The sequence below is a fragment of the Anser cygnoides genome, chromosome 14 (genome assembly GCF_040182565.1).
Source record: "Anser cygnoides isolate HZ-2024a breed goose chromosome 14, Taihu_goose_T2T_genome, whole genome shotgun sequence".
NCBI lineage: Eukaryota > Metazoa > Chordata > Aves > Anseriformes > Anatidae > Anser > Anser cygnoides.
In genome coordinates, this window is record NC_089886.1 from 4507934 (window position 1) to 4530468 (window position 22535).

Below are 22535 nucleotides of genomic sequence, written 5' to 3' on the forward strand. Positions count from 1 at the left end.
ACACTTACAGCACATACGGCTAAGCTTGACCTCTTTCAACAAAAGATGCAGCAAAGGAAAAAGCCCATCAGGCTTCTCCACATGGCCGTAGCAGAACAAATAGTGCATGGGCAGGCTTATCGCATGCAGCTGAAGCAACACGAGCACGTTGTGCTGGGGTAGGAGCTTCAGGTACCCTCTGTACGTGTAAATCCGCAGCTAATATATGCATGTTCCTGAGTCCTTGTTGGAACCGAGATCCTTATTCTCAGATTTATTAGTACAAATGTACTCTCTTGCATCATAAATAATTAGGAAATTAGTCCATGTTTGTACACAGTACTGAAAAATGCAGTGACAGTACGGACTAATAATGTACTGTCTTGTATGTGAAAGAAGGCAATGCCTCTGTTTTTGTGGAAACTGCAAAATACTGGCACATGCGTCTCATATACATTGTGGGTATCCATATGCATGACTTGGTCTTCCTGTGGTATCACTGCTGTTGCAGTCTTTTAAGGACTTGTGCTATTAAAATGAGTGATGACGATGATTTCCAAAGCGCTAGAAGAACAGAATCCTCTTTTGCTGCGCTATCCTGGAGCAGGCAAGGACAAATAATGCTGGTCAGGTGTACAGGAGCACGTGCGGATCTCTGGAGCACCCAGCTGAAGCACTGCCATTCTTTGGGGGGGGGGCGTCAAGCGAGAGAGACGCTTCCTCCCTTCATATCCCTGACCCTCCACAACAGTATGTGATCCAGATCAAAGCTTGTTGTTGTCCACCATGGGAGGCAGGGCTTTGAAGAGTGAAAAGCTGGGCCGAGAAGTAGAAGGTGAGAGCATGCGAGGAAAGAATTTGATCAGGGAACTAGAAACAGATCTTGGAAACAGGATTTAAATTGCATTTGGACTCAGCCTGGTTTGAAAAATGAGTGGAGGCAGACTTATCTCATCACATTTCATTTTTTTTGGAATAAGGCCAACACCCTTGGACTGAGGACAGGGGAAAAAAAAAGAAAAGGAAATGTATGTGTGATGTTTTTTGAGTAGAAATAACTTTGAATTACAGTAATCAGCTACAAATCTCAGCCCTCTCCACCCCGCAGCTCCTAAAGCATATGAGTAGTGCTCCTTCCTGCCACCATGCTTGGGTGTTAAGCTTTACTGAATCAGTTCAGCCTGGGAATTTTGTTCTGGTTCGGGCAAATCCAGTTAATGTTCAGAGTCCAACCAAAAAAAAAAATTAGGATGGCTTCAGCTCAGCAATGATTCCTGTGGAGTGAGCATGCTGATATTCAGCTGGGGATATTTGCCTGTCTTCTTACAGGATTTGACACCAGCATCCTACCAATCTGTAAGGATTCCTTAGGCTGGATGTTCAACAAACTTGACATGAACTACGACCTGCTGCTGGATCCCTCAGAGATCAGTGCCATTTATCTTGATAAGTATGAGCCATGTGTCAAGCCTCTCTTCAACTCCTGTGACTCCTTCAAAGACGGAAAGCTTTCCAACAATGAGTGGTGTTACTGCTTCCAGAAGCCAGGTGGTGAGTTGTATAATTTGCGGTACAAAGCGAAGTTGTTTGGGTCTCCCCGAGCTTATATTTTGATTGATCTGCTTGTAGGGATAGTTTTGTAATCGGTAGTCAGCCACACTACAAAGCTCGTGTCTTTAGCACTGGTGTGAAAAGGGCATTGTGTAACTGTGCTTAATGTCACAGATGAACTATATTAGCATCCCTTGATGCAGAAACAAAGCAGTAATAAGTGCCGGCACACAGTCTAGAAATAAGCTGTAGAAAGCTCAAGAACTTGCTCTCTTATTAATGCAGAAATTAGTCTATTAGCAAATCAAAAATTAGAGAGCTGGCATTATATCAGTTTGGTGAAAAGAAGAAAAACAGTTTAACAATGAAATTGGCCCCCAAACAGTAGTCTCAAAGTATGTTGCAATTTTTTATTTTTTTTTAATTAGTAGAGTTAATGACATAAATTTGTTTTGCAGTACGGTACCAGCATATGGCCCTCTTTCGTTCCCAGGTGTACTGTAGTCTACATTTCATGTCAGGAGTGAAGCCAGTCATTAGAGTCTGTCCTGTACCATCTGGAAACTGATTCTCATCCATTATATTTTAGGCCTTCCTTGCCAGAACGAAATGAATAGAATTCAAAAGCTAAGTAGAGGGAAGAGTCTGCTGGGTAAGTTCGATTACTTGCCATTCATTTACTCAACTAATTAAAGCTTCTGTGATTATTGTAACTTTATACGCAGTAATGGTTTTTCAATTAGAGACTAATGTTTTGAATCAGAAATATGCACCACAGAGTATAGGCCTGAAACTATGAAATTAAACAAATCATGAGATAGCAACATACAGAACAGGTGTCAGCATGGCAACGGATTCACAACTAATTTACAGCTCTCAGAAAGTGCAAAGCCTTGTCTGAGCAGAGTGTAATATCACCTTCATCACCTGGGAGGTCAGCACTAAGCACAGAAGTTGCTTCACACTCAAGCCTCCCACTTTTGATGGAAGGTGCCACAGCATATAGCCAATGGGTTCACCTCTTCTTCCAGTCATGGTGCAATGCATACGTGCCCTGGGGGTCAGTTTTGTCTAATCCTACTTAAAAGTATTTCAGTGTATTCCGTGTATATGACACTCAAACCAAACCTCTTCTCACCAGCATTACAAGCTGCGGCACAGAGAGCACATGGCAGCTCTGCTGAAATGCATTTCAGGCTTCAGTCTGCTTCTGAGGCTGCTTTTAGGTTGTACTCTGATGTTTCTAGATGCTCGTTAGCAGACCCTGCAAATAGCACTCCTGCAAAGCTCCTCTTTACCAAACCCAGAAGTCAGTGCTTTGAATTCAAGGTTCAGGTACCTTAGAAACAATCCCTGCCTGGATTCTTTGGTTTAAAATGAGAATAAATATTCCCAAAGGCTACAGGGATTATGGTTTAGTTCCATCATCTTTTCATAGCATGTTCGCATAAAGATTAAGATGTTTCAGAGTTGCAGCTCCTGCTGTGCCTAGCTGTGGGAGTGAAGGGAGGATTGATCGTTCAGCTGTGTGTGTGCTACATTCAGTAAACATTTTGCATTTTTGTTCAAACGTGCGTCCTGGTGGAGGAAGCCACTGTGTGCTCTGTCTCATGGGTCTCATGATTTTCAAAGCCACCTGAAAAAATAAGAAGCCCAGTTCCTAATAGATAGCTTTGGCTACCCCATATTTATTTTATGCTTTGCTGTTATTTGCTGTATGCAATAAATGTCATCTAGGTTGAAACATAAGTGGTTTGTTCCAGTGCGTGGGAAAAATAATGACGGTGTTGCAGGTAGTACAACACACAGGCAGCTGTATGGCATGTCACTGGGATCTGATCACAGTAGCAAAATGACAAAGTTACAGCAGTAACAACAGTCCCTTACCACAAATAACTCCTAGTCATCTGTATTAAAAAAAATAAGGGGTAAAAGTGGGTAAGCTCAACAAATCAAGAAGCGCCAGGCATAGATTGTTCCATAAGCTAGCAAATATTGTGGAGAAGAGCTCTTTGCTTCACCTACCTTGAAAGTCTGCCTGCATAATGACACCTGTCTGTGAGGTTTTAATCTGATCTCATGGCTATTTATACAGCAGAAAACTGTGTCTTTTCTCTTCACTGAGTGAAAAGTCATGCAAATGGAAAACCAAACGTAAACGTGACAAAAATACTGCTTGTAGCAACAGTAAAGATTGAAAAGAGAGATGAATATTTTCAGAGAAACTAGGCTTTAATTATGCTCTTTCCTTCTCTGTCCCTGACATACAGAGCACAGCATTTACAGTCTGGACAGTGTGCATGAGGAAGATTTCTGTTCACTTGTATCCATTGATAAAAAATGATGACTTTTGATATTTTGTTCTCTATATATTTTTCAACACACATGACAGTTGCAACAAAGTACTTCAAAGCAATTGCCATTAGATATGTTGAATTCGGAGACTTTCAAATAGAGTCTAGCGTCCCAGGGGACTGAATTAAAAAGTAAACAGCACTATTCATCTTTTCCTACCAGATTTATCTAGAGTACAATTAACTGCAGAGAGTGTACTTTTAGAGCATACAACTGTGCATCCTGATAATGCTACTCCCACATCACTAAGGTAATAAATTTCTGCTCCCATCACTATTTTCTTCTATATCAGCCCTGTTGAATTCAGCTGGTATAATAGCTAATACAGGGAACTAGCACTTAATTCTGTCAAGCTTTTACCTGTGTGCTTCGCTATCTTTAGCATATAATTATTCTCCCCATGTCCTCTGAGGAAGGGGAGTGTTGTATAGATAAGGAAAGAATGCAGAACTAAGAGACCTAGACTTGGCTCCATAAAGAGGATATAGGTGCAGCAGTGCTGTTCCAGTTTGCAGGGAATAATTAAATACTGTGGGGACAGAGAGAGACAGGGGAAGCATGATTCCCTAGCCCGAGGAAGTCAGTGGGGAGCAACTAAGGCTGTGAAGTGGTGAATAGTGAAGCTGCTCTAGCAGCAGCCCTCACCACAAAGGGCCACACGCATGGGGAAGTGCTGGCTGCGCAAGCATAGAAGGGAAAGGAAATGGGAACTCCTTTCTCCTTCCAAACTGCACAGCTGTTCTCGGATGCCCAACCAAATTCTGGAGGGAAATGTCCCTGCTAAGTGCAGTGTTTGGATGCCATGCTTCATACCACCAAAACGTGTAGGCAGAGCTTGTTTCTAATGCACGCAGAGGCTGATTTTGTGGGGGGTTACAGGATGAACCATCACTCTGTGCAACACTTGCTTCCAGTGATTCTCTGTTGTCACCGGATTATCATCTGCACCTGACACACTGACAAGGACATGCTGCAGTCTTCTCCCTGATGGTTGGCAAACACCGTGACGCTAATGTGCTAAATATTTAAAGTTCCAGTGTCACATAGAAATTAGCACAACCTTCCCCTGCAGAAAGAGAAGCACCTTCCACTCCACACTGTGACCCAAAGTGTGAATCCCTTCCACACATAGTTATCTTGGCAGTGAGCCTGGGCCGTATTTTTTTTTTCTAATCTATGGCTTTTACAGTCAGCATGGAACATTTTAATACCTTACAAGAAAAGCAGTAAAACTATGTGAAAAGGCCTGCTTCAAAGAAGGGAAAGGTTGCATTGCCCAAGGAAAAGAGAAAGGATGAGACAATTTAAAATACAGAGACCATTCTCTGCTCACGCTGCAAAGCCACGTAGGTTCCCCCTTTGGTAGTTCCCTGGAGCCAGATGCACAACTGATATAGCAGGGGAGCTCCACCAGCTGAAAATCAGCACCAGAGCACTTTTTCCAAGGTATTGAATAGTCTGATAAACACCTGAAGTGTTTAACAAAGAGAGGCCATGAGCATAAATATGTAAAATACTGAAATAAGGGATCAAACATTCAGCAGTAACTTTCAAAAACCTGCAAAGGTGAATACATATGCTTGATTATTAGAACCATTTTTTTATAAATAGCAAAAATGAGTCTTCAGTAGTCATCACTGTGCTTACACTTGCACATGAATATAGGGGTGGCTCCCATAAGCAAACCAACCATAAGACCATGCTTTGAAGTTATTTAAAATATTTTCATTAATGAAAGTAAAGCAGTCTCCAAAACTGATCAGATATACAAAGATTTCTGCTGATGTTCAAAGATTTCTATTCTGATCTTCCAGAACTACATTATTGGCATTTAAACATTAGAAAAGATCTGTAGTGCAATGAGTTTGGAAATTCAAGAATTCATATATATATATATATATATCTGAAATTGACTGACGTCCTCTTTTATGTCTTTTCTATAGAAAATTTCATGGCATTTGGGCAGCACCTTCTCATTCACTTTTTTCTTTGAGAAATGTAGTGGAAATAGACCCTTTGACACATGAATTGTCTGAAGAGATGCTATACACATGGAACTAGTTTAAAAACTTACTGTGTGACCAGTAAATCACAGGTGTCTTTGACAAAGGAGAAAACGCTTTCTCAAAAGTCATTTGAGATGAGATCTGGGGCAAGGGTGGGTTTCTGCCGTGTTTCAAATTGAAGCAATTGGCAAAGATTGGAAAATGAGTGTATTGACCTCCCCTGAGAATAAAGCTAACTAGTCTCAAAGGGCAAGAGAGCTTTTCATACTGAAGAACATTTACTGTACCTGCTGAAAGTGGTGGGAACAATAACTCGGGTTCCTCCTGAGAGTTTGCCTGTCTGTGGAAGCCAGAAGGAACCACATTCTGCAGGGCTGAACTGTATTGGTTTTATTGTGAGATAAATCTTAGGCTTCAAAGCTGAAGACTTAGGGATTTCAGATCCTGTTGTCCCTCTCTGTAAAGCTTATTCATTAGTTCTTCTATGCATGGGAACTCTCAGTAAGGCAGAAGTTGTGCTTGCGATTAATATGAATAGCAAGCAGATGGCAGATACCTTCCAGGGATAATTACAGTGTTGTGGAAAGGCTTGTATGATAAACACTGAAGGAGTGCAAATGGAAGGGAAATGCAGAATTAATGAAGTTGGGGTAATATTCCAGTTGGGAAGAAAAGCTTAAAACCCAGAGTTAAATCTGCAAGAGGCTCTTTGGGAATATCAATCATTCAGAGACAGACAAAACCTATCTTTAGTAGCATATGCCTTCACCCTCCATGTGCTATCACAAACATTCATGCACTGTGCAGTGACCAGGGTGGCTGAAAATAGTTAAGCATATATAACTTCTGCTCCCCTTTAGGCACCAGATAATCACAAGTACTTCCTTGCCAACATTGTGAAGATCTTCATGTAACTGAGAAAAGTTCATAACACTCTATATGCCTGCTTGGTCCTATAGAGGCTTGTATTACTGATTATACCTTATATTTTATTCAGGTGCTTTCATCCCGCGGTGCAATGAAGAGGGTTATTACAAAGCCACTCAGTGCCACGGCAGCACAGGGCAGTGCTGGTGTGTTGATAAGTACGGGAATGAGATAGCCGGCTCAAGAAAACAAGGGACAGTTAGTTGTGGTGAGTAATGATGGTCTCTCCTCAGATAGCAAAGGAATTAACATCGTTGTAAGCCCTGCCATTGCTGTAAGATGAAGTACGATAACACAAGTGACAACAGGGAAACATAACTACCAGTGTTCAGAGTGCTCCTGTATTTTCCCATTCGTATTACAAATGGGCCCATATACACATCTTTGTCCTTTGGACTGAGGGACTACAGCAGAAGGAAGATAGGAAGATATTTTTGCGACCAGCTTGGTATATGTAGTCATTAATAATTAAGGCTATGGGACTGCTATGCAAGGTTATTAAATATATTGTTTTGTATGCTTTGGAGCACACATTGACAGGAATATTGTGAACAATGTCTTTCCAGACAAAGGAAGGCCAAATTGTAAAATGTTAAGAATTAGCAATGAAGCCAAAAAAATGCTGATGGTACAATATTCTGTAGGTATGTAAAATCACCAGTTAGCTATTATACCTAAATAAACAAGATTTCAGTGGTATTGGGCTTTAGTGATGGTTGTGGATGCAGCTGTTCTAATTCCAGAAGGAAGGGGCGGGGGGGGGGGGGGGGGGGGGGGGGGAGATCTAGAAGGTCTGGGTTGCCCAGAACTGAATCAGTGGTGTTAGGCTAAATAGAGGTACTTGCAAAGCATGTTTTATGTACTTAAATAAAATCAGTTTGTGGATTATTTTTAGCCTGATTTATTTAGTCATTGATGCATTGAAAGTCTTTACAAATGAGTAATTATTTTCTGGCCTGCATGCATGTGAACTGAGTCAATACTCACCTTAAAATCAGGTGAGCATCTGGGTGTAGGGTAACTCATAGTTTTTCACGCAAGTAAATTTTTTAGAGTAAATTTTTATATTTATATATATATATATATATGTCCCATCAGAATAAAAGCTGGAATTTAGAGGTTGTTTCATGAACAGCTGAGAGAATTAATTTTAAAAGTAACACTGCAAATGGACTTGAATGACAAGGGTAGTGACGAACAAGGGATTGGGTGTCGTTTGAGGAAATGACTGTTCCCGCTTACCTGTTTCAGAAGAAGAGCAAGAAACCTCAGGGGATTTTGGCAGTGGTGGATCTGTTGTGTTGCTGGATGATTTGGAAGAGGAACCTGAAGCAGCAAAAAAAGACAAAGAAGGAAAACTGAAGATTCACGTAAGAGCAGCTAATGAAGATGACGAAGATGAAGATGATGATAAGGATGATGAAATTGGTTATATATGGTAGTGCCCATCATTCTAAGGACTCACGTTTTGCACAATATTGCAAGTCACATCATATCTCTGCAATTGTATCTGAGAGTACCTGGCACAAATATTCCCTCTCTACTGAGTTTAATTTTGTATGGTCTGTTTAATTTGGAAGACAATTTTTTTTTTTCCAGCGAGGACTGTTTGGAATTCAGCTTTTGTTCAGTTGGTTTGGGGGATTTTTGTTCTAATCCACAGGGGCAATGAATTTTGTTTCAAAAACATTTCATGTCTTAATCCTCAATTGCACAGCTTATGAAATATATTGTGTGAAAGACGAATCACAGAAGGGGCTCAGCAAACTGGTACAAGGTTTAGAAGCCCTTCTCTTGTTATCAAACATAGACAATTTGTATCATAAATTGTTACCTGAATCATATCAGAAACAGTAATTTTTCTTTCATGAAAGAGGAAAAGTAGGTGTCTCCTTCTCTATTCCATATTTGTTGTGTTCCTGTAGAGTAAGTCTCTTTGGATACTGATTTCTGGCTTCCTAGCAGCAGGGGCTTAATCCAGAAAGAAACCCACTGGTTTGGTGCTGATTTTATTTTCCTTACATTCTCTGAGAATGAGTCCAACAGGCTTAGTCCAGCCCACGCTGAAAACCAAACCCACTGGAGCATAGATCAGCTCTCTGACAGCGCTATTTTGGTTAAGCAACATGGCCTTGATCTTGAGAGATGCTGAGAACCTGCAGCTATCACGGACCAAGCCCTGTGGGCAGGGAATAGAGTCCGTCGAGCAAAGTGTTCGAGCAAAGAGAGTGTCATCAGTTTGTAGCAACATAAGCACCTCCACAGGCATTCTTCAGCCTCTGTCTGAACTCATTTGCACTAAGTGCACTAATGTCACACGGGCAGCTTCTGCTCCCAGCTCACACACCGTGGGTCTGTCTGGTCTTTATTCACTCTAAGCAATCCCTCATCACAAAGCTGTACAGCTTTCAAAGACACTAACCATCAAAAGTAATAAGCTGTCAATTCTATAATTTAAATAGTTAATATTTATTTGGCCTTTTTAAAAATAGCAGTTTTAAGTGGGAGTGTTTCAAAAGCTTAACTCCTCTGCTCGGCGTGACAAGCTGCACACTCCTAACACACACGTAAAAGAGGCTAGTATTAAAACACAATCTGTGACTCCCTCAGCATCATCCCTGTATTTATAGCTCTACAATTGTATCACAGCACACTGACATTAAATTATTTGCTGTGTCCTTTCCCATGGCAGTTCTCTGATGCAAGAATATACTGTGGTGACCTTTCATTATTTTTTCTGTTTTTCAGAAACGCTGCCCATTGATGTCCATGAGTTACAGCAGGAGTGCATTTGGCAGATCAATATTTCTAAAGGGAAAAAAAAGCCTTTTGGTTGTAGGTGGCTAGTATATAACTCTGGCCCGGTGGTGAGCGCACACTTTGAGAGCATCCGTGGCTCCCCCTCTGGCTGCGTGACTTGGGTGTGTTTGTGTGACTTGTCTGCCTCGTGGCTTTCATGATTAGAGACTGCCATTCGGTGCTTCTCCTCAAGGTCAGGCTGAGTAAATGTGACCGACCACCAGGGAGGCATACGGCAGCCCTTAGCAGTGTGCTAGAGCCAGTTCTCTCGCTGGGAGAACTTGGAGGAAGGGCCACATTGGTTGGAAGCATTTAATGGAAGCCCTAATCATGTAAACATTTCAGCGTGGATGCTTACATGACAAGGCATTTTCAAGGTTTCAAACTCAAGGGAAAGACAGCACGTGAGCTCTTTGCCAGTCCAGCAGGTGGGACTCATAGCTTTGGATGTTTTTCCGGGTACCATAATTGTGCTGCTGGGTTGGGAAGCAGCTGTAAGTATTTTAGCAGTGACCATGATTTGCCTGAGATTTATTTTGCAGAATGAAAAATGTGCTTATTACACAGAGAAATAATTAGACTGTTTTTTTTTTCCTCTGAATTAATGTTGGCTGTAGATGTGGTGACAGTATGGAGTCAAAACATATTCCAGAGAATTCCCTTATGCCAGAAAAGCAGGAAAATACCATGCTGGTTGGCAGAAGTCACTTTTCCAGAAACTCTTTCCCAGGAGCTGTGGTCCTCACCTCTCTTCAGAGCCAATTCCCACTGCAAAACCTGTCAGGGCTCTGCAGCCCATCTCCCCCCTCTGTGCAGGACCTCTGCATTTGGACATGGGTGGAAGAGCAATACAGAAAAGGCAGTCCTTTCAGACACCATGTGTTGCAGGGGCTCAGGCGTTGCCTCCTCTTTCATTTCCTGTTTGTCTAGATCGATGATCTGGGAACAAATACCAAGCCTGCATAATTGCTATTAATGAAGCAGGATTTGTAAATTTATGAGGCATTTGTTGTGAATTGTTTCACACCCCTGCATCCTTCCAAAAAATCCGCCATCACCATAAGTTGTGAAAGGTCTGCACTCCACCCTGCCTCAATTCCCTTGGTTTTCCTATAGCTTTTGAAAAAAAATAGTTACAAATCTTAGCCCGTGAGCTGCACAGCGTACGCACACACACTTTTTCTACTTACCTTTCGTAGCAAGTAATGCAGCTCTGTAACATGAACAGCTCCAACCAGCAGTTCTGCTTCTCTACATGGTATGCTTTTGGAAGAAGCAATCGAACACCATCAGTAGCTTGCAGCTCAACCACCGTGGCTGGTTTCTTTCTCCTAGTGTGTTCAGCCCGGACTCTGGGTCCATCACTGCTGCAAAACGTGCAAGCTGGTTAAATAAGTCTTTGAACGTGATTGTGGACATCCTTCAGTTTACATGAGCAGAGGTGCCACCAGCATCCAACTCTCATCCCCGTTGAGCCTGTCCTAGCTGTAATCTCACACGTGAAACTGTTCCAAAGCAGAGTTGGCAGGTTTTATGGCTTTCTCTTAAGCTATAAAGCAATTACCAGCGCTCAGCCTCACCAGCTCTAACATGATGTGGGTCCTGGTCAGACGGATTTGAGCCTTGCACAGCCAGGCAGGATGGCAGATGCAGGTGGTGTGGCTGTAGGCACACACGTGCACACACGCTTACATGCACATGTGCACACAGCCCCACTGGCCTGGGTTCATGTTGCCATCCCTATCCAGGTGATCATTCAGTCACCTGCTCCAAATGGTCTTCTGAATCCGGGCCAGCATTGGGAAAATACAATTTTATTGACTAGTTCAGTAGGCTACAGCTATAGCACAGTTTAAAAAGAATGATAGCAAATAATAAAGTGTCGCAGCCTTGTCAGGCAGACGTCAGACAAACGTTTGTGCTTTGAGTGGCAGCTCAGACTGCAATTTGCTTTGAGTATTTTACCAAAAACTACAAAGCTATTTAACAAAGCCCTTCTGAAATCCACTGGCATCGGTCAGTGGTCGGGAGACCTGCAGGCTGTGTAAACGTGTTTATGTACATTTATATACATATATGTGTGTGTGTAGATATATATATATATTTATAGACACACATTAGGTACATATATGTGTCCAATTTGAGACATTGCTCTAAGAAGATGCTTTATTTCTTTAAAAGAAACGAGCCATTCTACCAAGAACCAGTTCTTTGTTGGATCAAGCCCCTTTCATTCTTCATGCTTTGTAAAAGATTTAATTTGCCTGCGGCTTAATTGAATTCCTTTCTTTTCTTCTTTTTATTTTTTTGCCTTTTACTTTTTCTTCTTTTCTCTTCCTATTTTTTCTTTTTCTTTTTCAAAGCAGAACTTCCCATCTGAATCAAGTCATTGACCTTTCAAATATTTTCTTATTGTGAAAAATGGAATCAGAGTTGTCCCATTCTTTTAGAGACACAAACCAATTTTTAATCTCATTTTCTTTTCATATTAGAGACTATGAAATACTGTTAGGCATTGATTTATGATTCAAGGTGTCCTTTTAACTACTGTGGTTAAATCAAAATCTCCTTGAGTTCAGATTTCAGCACAGTTGGGTTTTTTGGGTCATTACTAGCCTTTGCTGTGAACACAAAGAATCCTTTTCCTTTTTTTGCCTTTTTTTAAGCTGTTCTGTACTATTATTTTAAACCATTAGAAATGTTTATTTAATATTTATTCTACAGTTTATATTGAAAATGTAAAGTTTATATTTAAAACAACACTGTTTGTTAGTGAATGCTTCTCTTTGCCTCTCCAGCCTAGTCTGTTAGTCTCAGTGTACATTTCTGGCATGGGAATATTTTGATATTAGAGTTTTGTAGCATTTTTCCCCTCAAGCAGCAACTGACATAGATCTAAGGTCATCACTCAATACAGACCACCAGATCGCCCAAGCTTAGCTTCCTACATTTGTTGGCTTTTATTGCAGTCCCTTCTGTATGCCATTCAAGTTCCTTTAATACATAGACTGCTTTGTACAGTTACTATACATCAAAAAGCCCTTTCTACAGTAGGTGGTTTTTGGTCTTTTTATACTTTTCTCAATGCTGTTGATGTCCGTTACTGTTAAATGTGTAGATCTGTAAGGAGAGATCCAAATACTATGTGTTTCAGTTTGATGTCCCTACTGTAGATGGATGTAGACTATCATAGTAAGTAGAATTGCATAGTAAATTCTGAATGCTTTTTCCATAAGGAGTTAAGTGGAATGTGAACATTTTGCTATATTTCTTTGGTTAACTGTAAATGCTTAACTGTAGTCTGAAATAGTTGCATTTTTGTCTGTCTCAATAAATTTTAATTTGTCTGCGACTCCTGATTGCCTGTCTTAAATTTTATTAAACTTTGGGGATCAAAAATACAGCAGTACCTTGAGTCAGCATTTAATCATGCATGGAAATGGATGGTCTTTTATATTTGGTTTATACCTTTTACCTCTGTTCAATGTCAGCTGTAATCTGTGAAGTTAATGTAAGGTCTCTAGAAAGCTGTATTTTAAAAGCAGAAATGAAACCAAACTGAAAGCAATAGCTGTACCAAAACCAGAACTTTTCTAATTAAATTATATATTTTTTTTTTAAGGAAACTAGCTGTAGAAGGGGGTGGGGAAACTTTCAGGGTTATTTCCTCCCCCATTTGCAAATCACAACATATCTGTGTCTCTTCTGAAGTTTCTGGGTAATTCTATAAATACAGCCACATTCACATTGTTATATACATTATAAATGAAGACAAAAACATTGAATACAACTGGGGGGAAGCCATTCTCACTTATAAATATTTTTGTGGCTCTGTTACTAAATTTTGGCTTCCATTTTATTAACTAAGTTTAAACAGGAAACATTATTACAGTGCTAATTACAGAATTAAAAATGTTATCACCTTTCTTCTGCATGTGCAAATATTTTAGTTAATATTAAAGTACCACATGAAAGCATGAAATATATTTGCAAAGATTTATGCAATTACAATCTCATCTAATAGATTTATAACATGTCTGTCCTTAAGCTGTTGGCTGAGCTGTCTCATCTAGGACCAGAAACTGTCCAGAACCTACCTTAAATTTCTGTTAAATTGATCTCATTCATTAGTTAATTTTTACTACTGGTAAACCACATTACTTTGCAGTATGCTGCCTTACCTGACTCGTGAGAAGAAATGAGCTTTTCCCTTTCCAAAACCCACAAGACTCTTTGAAGTGTTTGGTCTTCTACATTTAAGTGATTCAGCTGCACCAGATGCCAGACTCTGTGGCAGTGGGGGCTGGAAGGCAAACACACAAACAAAATCCTAAATTTAAAAGTGTGTGAGCTGCTAATGAAGTTTTACTTGTGGTGAAGGGTCAAGGAATGGAGAGTGTGTTTTGTTGATATTTTGTTGTTTTTTTTTCAAATCCCTTTGAGATTCAAAACTGCAGGCATCTTGCAAGCTTTGTTTTGTGTCACGCATGCATTGCTACACACACACACACACACACACCCCTCATCTATATACAAGTTATAGATTTATACATGCTGTTTTGGGGTCATCTGCCCTGAGAAGTGTTGTTCGGGGCTGAAAAATGCCCGAACAGCTGGGCATCATCTGCCCCATCACTGCCATCCCTAGGGAACCCCTGTACAGAAAACCAGCAGCTCCCTCCTGTGACTACCTTCCTGCTTCAGTCACTGCTGTCATCAGACTCCCCTGTTTTGGGATATCCACTTCTGGGAATTTCTTATATGGCCCATGTAAGGCTGACTTGGTGTTTTACAACTTGTATGCTGATAATCTCTTCTGTAACAACTTGTACTGGCTAAATGATGTGAATGGGTCCTTGGGTTTCATACATTAAAATACTCGTAGCAGATTATGTCCCTCTTGTCATGTCTCGATAAGGTTCGTTTTTTTATATCTAGCTTTTCCATGAATCTCTTTTCTATTTTGGACTAATATTGGACTAATTCTCATGAACTCCCAGCTAAGGGATACACTCTTTGCCTTCCAAGTGATATTGAAGTGTGTCTGCTGCTGAAACACCTCTCCAGCAATGGTAAAAGGTCACTCTGGCCTTAAGGTAAAGAGATTAGCAGGGATGCCTCTTACCTGGAGGATGACTGAGTCCCTCCAAGTAATACCTCTGTCTGAAAAGGGACACACGAGACAAATTACAAGATTAAAGTTTTACAAGGAAATTGCCTTTTTCCCCTCTGCTTTCCAACATATAAATATTTTTCCAATGTTCCTAATATCATTTTGCTAACGACCATACTTGTTTTTGTTTCTGAAAACTCCCCTGACAGATGTGTGCTTACACGCACATGCACACACACAGTCTTCGCTCGCATGAATTTTTCTGTTGAAAGCCACACCAGCTATAAATCATTAGCATCAGCACCTTCGCTGATGATTAGTTTCATTTTTCTTAAATGCTGACAATCAAACCGTGAGATATTAAAAAGAAAAAAAAAATAATGTCACAATAGCTTTGCACACTGTACAGCTTTTCAAACACATTAAAAGGAGGCAGAGTGTTATTAATAAGCTTTTGCCTTTCTGAGCACTCCCACCTTTGAAACAGGACCATCTTTTCTGGAGGGGGTTTGGGCAGTGTGAAGAGCAGCAGGCTTTATGCAGTCTTGGAAGAAGAAAAAAAAATAAGGGGTAAAACAAATAGATTTATATAAGTGAGAACAAGAATAACAGACCCACTGAATGTGGATGCTTTCAGGACAGATCCTACTTTTCTTCAGGCCAATGGAAAATTCCCACTGACTTGAGCAGCTCAGGATCAGTCCATCACAACCCACAAACCACAGAGGCAGGTTTTTGCTATGAGCTGTGTTGTTCCTGTCCCCTGTGTGCAATAGCTAGTAACTGCTTGTAATGAATCCCTGAAAGCTAGGTTAAAAAAAAAAAAAAAAAAAGAAAAAAAAGAAAAAAAACAGTGGTGGTCCAGAAGGAAGGTAAGTGCATTCAGATTTTACCAGCACTATATCAGCCCAATAATGAGGCAAAGGTATGTAAAAAGCTCTAATGTGTGCCTTAAATGCCTATGAAGCCACCCTTCCAGCTGTAGCTTGGCAAGAAACCCCACTGCTAACACCAGATTTAGAAAGAAATATGGTGTCTGGCAGCTATTGGTCTCAAGTATCAACTTCTTTCAGGACTCACTATAAATTCCTGCAATTCCACACTAAAGAGTTGGGAGAGAGAGAGTTCATAAAGAAAACTTAAAATGCAGGGTCTCTGCCAGATAGTAACTGCCTCTCCCCATCTATAGTTACTCAATAAAAATCATTGCTGGAGCATGACTCCACTTCCATTCCCAGCCAATACATTTGCAATCTGGCCCTTAAACATGGGAAAATCCACCCCTGAGCATATTGTTAGAAGAAAGGTCCAGAAATACATTGGCTTATGCTTTGAAAACATATTACCTAACCTGATATTATTTGCAGGTTTTGTTACTGATTTTTCAATGCTGAATATCGCAGAAACAGTCAATGCAAATATGGCCAAGTAAGAGTCTGCAGGAGCAGGAACACACAGACGCGGCTTTGCTCCATCACAGATGACTCGTCAATTTATCACAAGTGGCAAGGAATTGACCTAAATAACTACTAGCCTAAAGTAAAATTAAATAAAACCACGTCAGTTACAAGATGTAGGTTTTCCACAGATTAATGTAGGCCATTGAAATACGGTGGGTTACAAGGGGCTGTTAGAGCAGATCAATATTCCCGTTGCTTTTGGCACCTTTGCCTGACAGTGCCGCTGCTGCTCCCTGACTTGTGCTGCAGTGGCTTTGGCTGCGGGAGAGGAGCCGGGTTGCAAACCAGTGCCCCCAGTCATCGCCTCCCACCCCAAGGGCAGCTTCAGCCAGGTTTGACGGGTGGGCAGTATATCCAGTTACACAAATGGACTTGTCATATATTTATTTTGGCAAGCGAGAGAGCGCAGTTTGGTTCATCTGGCTGCTGTGGTAGAGAGGAACATCAGGCTGTTTGTTAAACTACCTAAAATAATGCTGTCTCCTCTCAGAGCAGGGCTGAGGTCCCGTCTGGTCTCAAGGCCAATTTCCAGCCTCATTTGAAATCATTTTCTCCTAACTGATCCTTCTGTAGGTGGTCGTTTTTTTTCCCTTGTTTCTTGTTGTGTTTCTTTTTTTTTTTTTTTTAATTTTGTCCCCAAGCTTATGAGTTAATTAAGTTTTAACAATGAGCTGTATCACTGTAGAACAGGATATCTGATTGCTCATCTGTTTTACATAATTGATTAATTAATAACCTCGCTAATTGAGTCTCATGAAACCCCCTGTTAAACTGGAGCAAGGCCGTGTCCCAAACCGTCGCTGGTAGGGTTACGTTGACATCAGGACATTTTGGCTGCCCTGTCTCCCCCCAGCCCCGCAGTGCAAGGCACCTCATTAGCTTGCCAGGGCTCTCAGGCTGCTGCACAGGCACGTACTTTGGAGGGCGAACCTTGTCTTCATCTGCACCACAGCATTTCAAACCTGCTCCCCCCGCCCCCCGGCTCCAATGCCCCTAACAGCAACCTCGCTGCTGTTTTACACCACCAGCCACCACTGACACCAGTACGGAGCAGTACAGCCCCAGCACCAAGTCGAGTTGGCAGCATTTTGTAGCACTTTGTGCCAAACACGAGTGCCAGCACGGCTGTACGACAACAGCCCGAGCAGCCGCCCCTCTGCTACCCGCAGCACCACACGCCGAGCTCTGCTCAAAGGCCCTGTCGGATGGGCTGTGACCAGAGCTTTCCTCGGGAGCAATCACAGCTGAAATAAGGCGTAAAGGGATGGATTCTGTGTCACTTAATGGAAGAGGACTATCCACAGAAATCACCACTGTCAGTAGTTTGCATTTTAATGCCATTTCTCGTCTCACTATTACCCCTCACTACGGAGCACGAAGTATCTCTACCACCAAGTGCCTCCCCTCCCTCGCCTTGGCTTTCAGGAGGCCGGGGAGCAGCTCTGCCAGCCCTCATCCATCTCACATCGCCTCCCACACCACTTGGCCCATCCCCGGCCCGTGTCTCGGCTGCTTCCCAACCTCTGCAGCAGGGCTGTCACATCTCAACGCAGGCCGCAGCGCTGCCTGCACGGCCAGGTCTTGGCACAGGCTGGGCCTGACCAGAATTTAATCCCGGGGATGTGGGAAGGATTTAGGCCCTGGAAACAAAGAGATGGGTTAAAATCTTTCACAGAAGCCAAACAGCCATCTTGACATGTGCATCTGCAGGAGAAGCTAAGGACAGTGGCCATTTATTTCTGAATATCCCATGGACACCAAGACACTGGGGAGGGAAGGGGAAAGTGGGGTGAATCAGGAGACAAAAGTCATCAAAAATCCCTTTCTAAATGGCTCAACCAGGGAAGATAAATGTCACCCCTCTTCTTTTAATCTCTTTACAGCAGGGTGCAAAAGGCTGGTGGCATCGCCCGTGCCAGGGCCGTTTGTATGGCGGGGTGGAGGTAGGAAGAGGAGGTCTGGTAACGCACCATGCTGCCACAGAGCGAGCGCAGGTTTTGAGTAATGGAGCTAAGGGCTAATCCATCGCACCTGCCACCTCCAGGAGCCCTGATAACCGCGTCTCTTCTCGTTTTCCTTTCTCAGCCTTTTCTAGATTTACCAACACAAGTTTTCCCCGAAGAGGGATCACATTTCAGGCCTGAAATGCTCTGATTATTTACAGTTTGTCACACCATAATTTATATTTATTGTTTGTGGCTCTTATTTACACGTGTTCATTATTTTCCTATTTTAGTCATTTATCCTGCATGTCCCCCCCCACTTTTTCAATTATTTCCTACACTCGCAGTTTATCAATTATATTGCCAAGATGCTTTTAGAGAGCATAATTTGTTTCTAATGCTTGATTTTTTGACAGGATGATTTGTTTTCATGTTTGTAGAGAATTTTAAGATGACAGTGACTCTAGGGCAGGGAATAAAAACTTGTGAAGCTGTTGCCTGTGGAGTCTTGCTCTCCAGGTTTCTTACATGCGGAATTGCATTGGGAGCATTCATCAGCCTGCTCATCAAGTGCACATTGGTTCAGGCCTCGGTGCAGTTTCTCTTTTCCCAGGAGAGTATTAGAAGCTCTCAGAAATCATACAACTTCCCTCTGTGCTGCTCCCCTAACAGCCAGCATTGCTGGGTCCCTCTGGAGCGTGCTAAAATAATGCTCCAGGCAAACATCAGGGGGCCGAAAGGGTCTTTGAGCCTTGCCAGCTCCGGTGGACCTCAGACACGGTGTTCTTTTTGGAGTAATCATCTCTAATGATGAGCACTGAAGAGCCCTGCTGTCCACTGCGGGGTTTGGTTAGGGAGCAAATGGAGCCTCTCCAGCAAAGTGCTGCCGCAGCAAGGCTCCCTGCTCAGCTGGGATCACGGCGTGCAGCCCCCCAGCTCTTGCTGCATTGGTCACTTTGCTTCTTAGCAGCACTGAGGGATTTGTCCTGATGCCTGGCTGTTGCTCTGGGAGCTTCACAGGCTGCCATGCCCAGGCTGGTGAGGCAGGAAGCGCAGCCCTGCAGAGACTGCCAAAAGCACAAATCCTCCCACCATCCTGCAAAGACATCCAATGTGCTTTTCTCTGGGACGTGTTACCTGCTTTTACTCATTTATTCAGGCAGTTTGGCCTTTCCAACAGGTGGCAGCTCTCCAAAGAGGTGACAAACACATTGGCCAGTACTCGCTTTCTCAGTGGTCCCAATCCCTTGTCCAGAGCTGCGCATTGCTCTTGGCCTCTGGAAGCCATCTACCACATCCATTGCTGTGTATGGCTCTGTGAGATAGCAGAAGTGTTGGAAAACATCTCAGCTTTGTTGATCAATTGTTTTGCCTCCTTTCTGTGCTCATCAGTTGCCAGGAATGATCCAGTCTGTGTATGGCTTCCTAGCACGAAGTCTCTCATGGCTCCAGCATCCTCCAGGAAATACCCCACAATATTCAACCTCAATTTACCAGTTTGCAGCTCCAAGCTGTGACTGAGCTAATAGTTTTCCAGTTTTAGTCTCATCCCACCTTCAGAGTAAGGTGAAGGAAAAAGAAAAGATTTTTCCCTAGGTCACTTTGGGTCAAAGACTCATTTTCAGAAGAGAAAAGTCACACATCTGTGAGGGAGCAAGCAGTCTGCTGGGATATAGCACAGTACGGACAGAAATGCCAGCTCAGCAGGGACTCTGGCCCAGAGGAAATCTTTGTGCCTGTGGGTTTTGAGGCCCAGTATTCAGCCGGGGTCGCTCTGCTGCAGCTGCTAGACCTGCTTTCCTGTGAGGTTTCTGCCACCGAACCCCACAGCCTCAGAGCATTTTGCGCCTGTGATCTGATCTTTTCTGTCCAGCAAGGCTGCAAGGGAAGATTTATGTTAACAAGGTCCAAAGCAACCCGTGTCTGACTGTGAGCTGCTGAAAGCAAATCAGGTTCTGTCTCAGCAAAAGCCCCAATTAACTGGGCGATGCTGCACCAGTAACAGGGAGATGTGGCACACCGCTCCAGGCTGATTTTAAAAATCCCAGCAAAGAGACTGGGGATGTTTGAAAGGGTTCATGTTGGGGTGTGGGAGACAATAGCTCCTGCTGAATGAGCCTGGTGCCCTCCAAATGGTTTTGCTTTTTTCTAGTTACTTTCTGTGTGTATTTCTGGAGCTCACTTCAATACCGTTTACAACAGTGGCTGCAAGAAAAACACGGGGTGTGTCTTTAAAGGACTCAAAGACCAAATCAAAGGGCTCCCACATGATATTCCCCATATCCTCTCATCCTGCGCTCTGCCCTGTTACCTGAAAACCCTTCCCAGTGTCCCAGCCCCTGGCGGCAGGACAGACGGCTTCCAGATGTTCCAGCTCTGCCCGGCTGAGAAACCCAGACTGCCTCCTCTCGGTCTGCACCATTAAATGCACGAAGCTGCCTATGAAGAGAAACCTTGCGAGATGGACAGCATTCCAAAACTGAAATGTTTTCCTTTTTCTGACCTAAAAGCTGCATTCGTGGCTTGTTGAGCCCTTTTTAAGCAGCAATCCATTTCTGAAGGTTAAAACTGTCTTTGGAAAAGTGTATTTAAGTAAGAACACATTTCTGAAATTATTTATTTATATTGAAATCAGAGCTTTTCACAGTGAATCCTATAAATTAGTTTTATGGGTCTCTAAATTTGGAGTTTGGCATACAAAATGGGGGAGTCAGAAGCATATTTTGCAGGATTTCATATGGCTGCGTATCAAAGAGCATAATCACTTTACAGAGAAAAAAGCTGTATATGTCTTAGAGATGAAGCTTTGTGTAATAACACCGGATGTAATGTATACATCTTACAAATGGGAAAATCAGACTGGATGCTTAATTCCCAGGTTGGGTACATTTAAAAAAAAAAAAAAAAAAGGTCATTTATGTTAAAAGAAACGTATCAGCACAGCTCCACTGAAAGCACATTGCTGAAGGAGACGAGCACCAGGGAGGGCCAGAGCTGCTATTTTTGGAGCGGAACGCATCAGAGGAGATTCGTTGTCATCCTGCAGTGTTTAGGAGGGTCTTTGGAATCTTTTCATCTTTTTATGTTTTGAGTTAAAACTAGCATTTTATTGGCAAAGTTATCACATAACAGATAGCTCCAGTTAACAGCAGACGGGCTGTGGGTTCACGGTGTCTTTGGGGCACAGCAGCAACGAGCCCCCTCCTCTGGCACCCAGCGCGGCTGCTTCCCTAGGACGGATCTGCTGCTTTTATCCATGTCGAGATTCCTTTAACCCTCGTGTAAGTCCGTGGGAATCTGACATTAATGGACGCCCACTAAACAGGCTTCCTTAACCTACAGCTATTTCAGAGAAGATATTTTGGGCAAATGCATGTCCCTGATTTTTCACTGCTGCCGTTACAAAAGGGCTCATTGAACATGGGAACGTTCGTGCTCCAGGTGGAGCACTGCCTTTCTTCTACAGCTCTGCAAATGATTTATTTTTTTCAGCTATGATTTATTGGGTTTTTTTTACAGCTATTTCCCCCTCAACTTTCCGCACAGCAAGGTCCTGTTTTTTCACCTTCAGTCTGACTTCATAATCCATGGTTGGTTTTAAATTAGCCATTCAGTGTGGTAATGAATGGATTAACTTTCTTCTTTCTGATGAATAGTAGCAAAAATGTTTCTGAATTATCAAAAAATAATTGGAATTAAAATTGTAAATGGTTTCTACAAGGGACGTTTTTGTAATTAGTTGAGTCTGTGCAATGGAAGCTATAATAAATAACAAAAAAATGTGTTTACCTAATCACTGGAAAGTGCACATTAGCTCTCCAATTAGAAGTCCCTCACGGCTCTACTACAAACTGTCCAAAGACAGAAAATAATTTGTTTCATGCTTTCCTTAGCAGGCAGAGGAAACTCCATCAGTTCCAGTTGTGCATGCCCATGACTGCAAAGTCGGCTGCACAATTAATTGCCAAAGTCGGGTTCATTTCTCTCAGCAAGTCCCTGCCACCTCCCCGCACCTTGCCCCGTGGGGAGGCTGACAGCAGAGCTGGGCTCGGCTGCCATGCTCAGTGTGGATGCAGGACGTTGATTTGGAGCTGCCCAGGGGGCCCTGCATGCACTGAGACAGCCGAAGGGAGGGATGCAGGAGGGACCAATGCATCCACAAATGTCTGCATCTAAGCTGAAGTTCTTTAAAACCAAAACCCAGCCACCCAGCAAACTGTTGCAGCACTTCACTGGATTTCAGAAGGTCAATAGCTGCTGCTAGCACACTTACTCTCTTTCCAAAAATGAGCACACTACAGCTAAAGTTAAACAACATCATACGCATGCAAATGGCACTGCTGTGCTACAGCCAGTTCATCTGATTACAATTTTCATGCCTCTCCGGAGCCAGGAGTGAGCT

General features: G+C 42.5%; 1 protein-coding gene and 1 long non-coding RNA gene across 3 annotated transcripts in view; one reads left to right on the forward strand and one right to left on the reverse strand.

The window, feature by feature from the left end:
• SPOCK1 (SPARC (osteonectin), cwcv and kazal like domains proteoglycan 1) overlaps positions 1-12969 on the forward strand; it is a 289273-nt gene extending 276304 nt beyond the window's left edge. For both annotated transcript variants that reach the window (XM_066977321.1, XM_066977322.1), the window contains 4 exons: positions 1309-1530; positions 2120-2182; positions 6889-7026; positions 8070-12969. In XM_066977321.1, coding sequence (XP_066833422.1) covers positions 1309-1530; positions 2120-2182; positions 6889-7026; positions 8070-8260 — 614 coding nt within the window. In that variant the 3' untranslated portion in view covers positions 8261-12969. The remainder of the gene's footprint in view (positions 1-1308; positions 1531-2119; positions 2183-6888; positions 7027-8069) is intronic.
• Positions 12970-13614: 645 nt separating this feature from the next.
• LOC125181959 (uncharacterized) overlaps positions 13615-22535 on the reverse strand; it is a 54952-nt gene continuing 46031 nt past the window's right edge. The window contains exon 3 of the long non-coding RNA XR_010824998.1: positions 13615-13920. This is a non-coding gene — a long non-coding RNA (uncharacterized lncRNA). The remainder of the gene's footprint in view (positions 13921-22535) is intronic.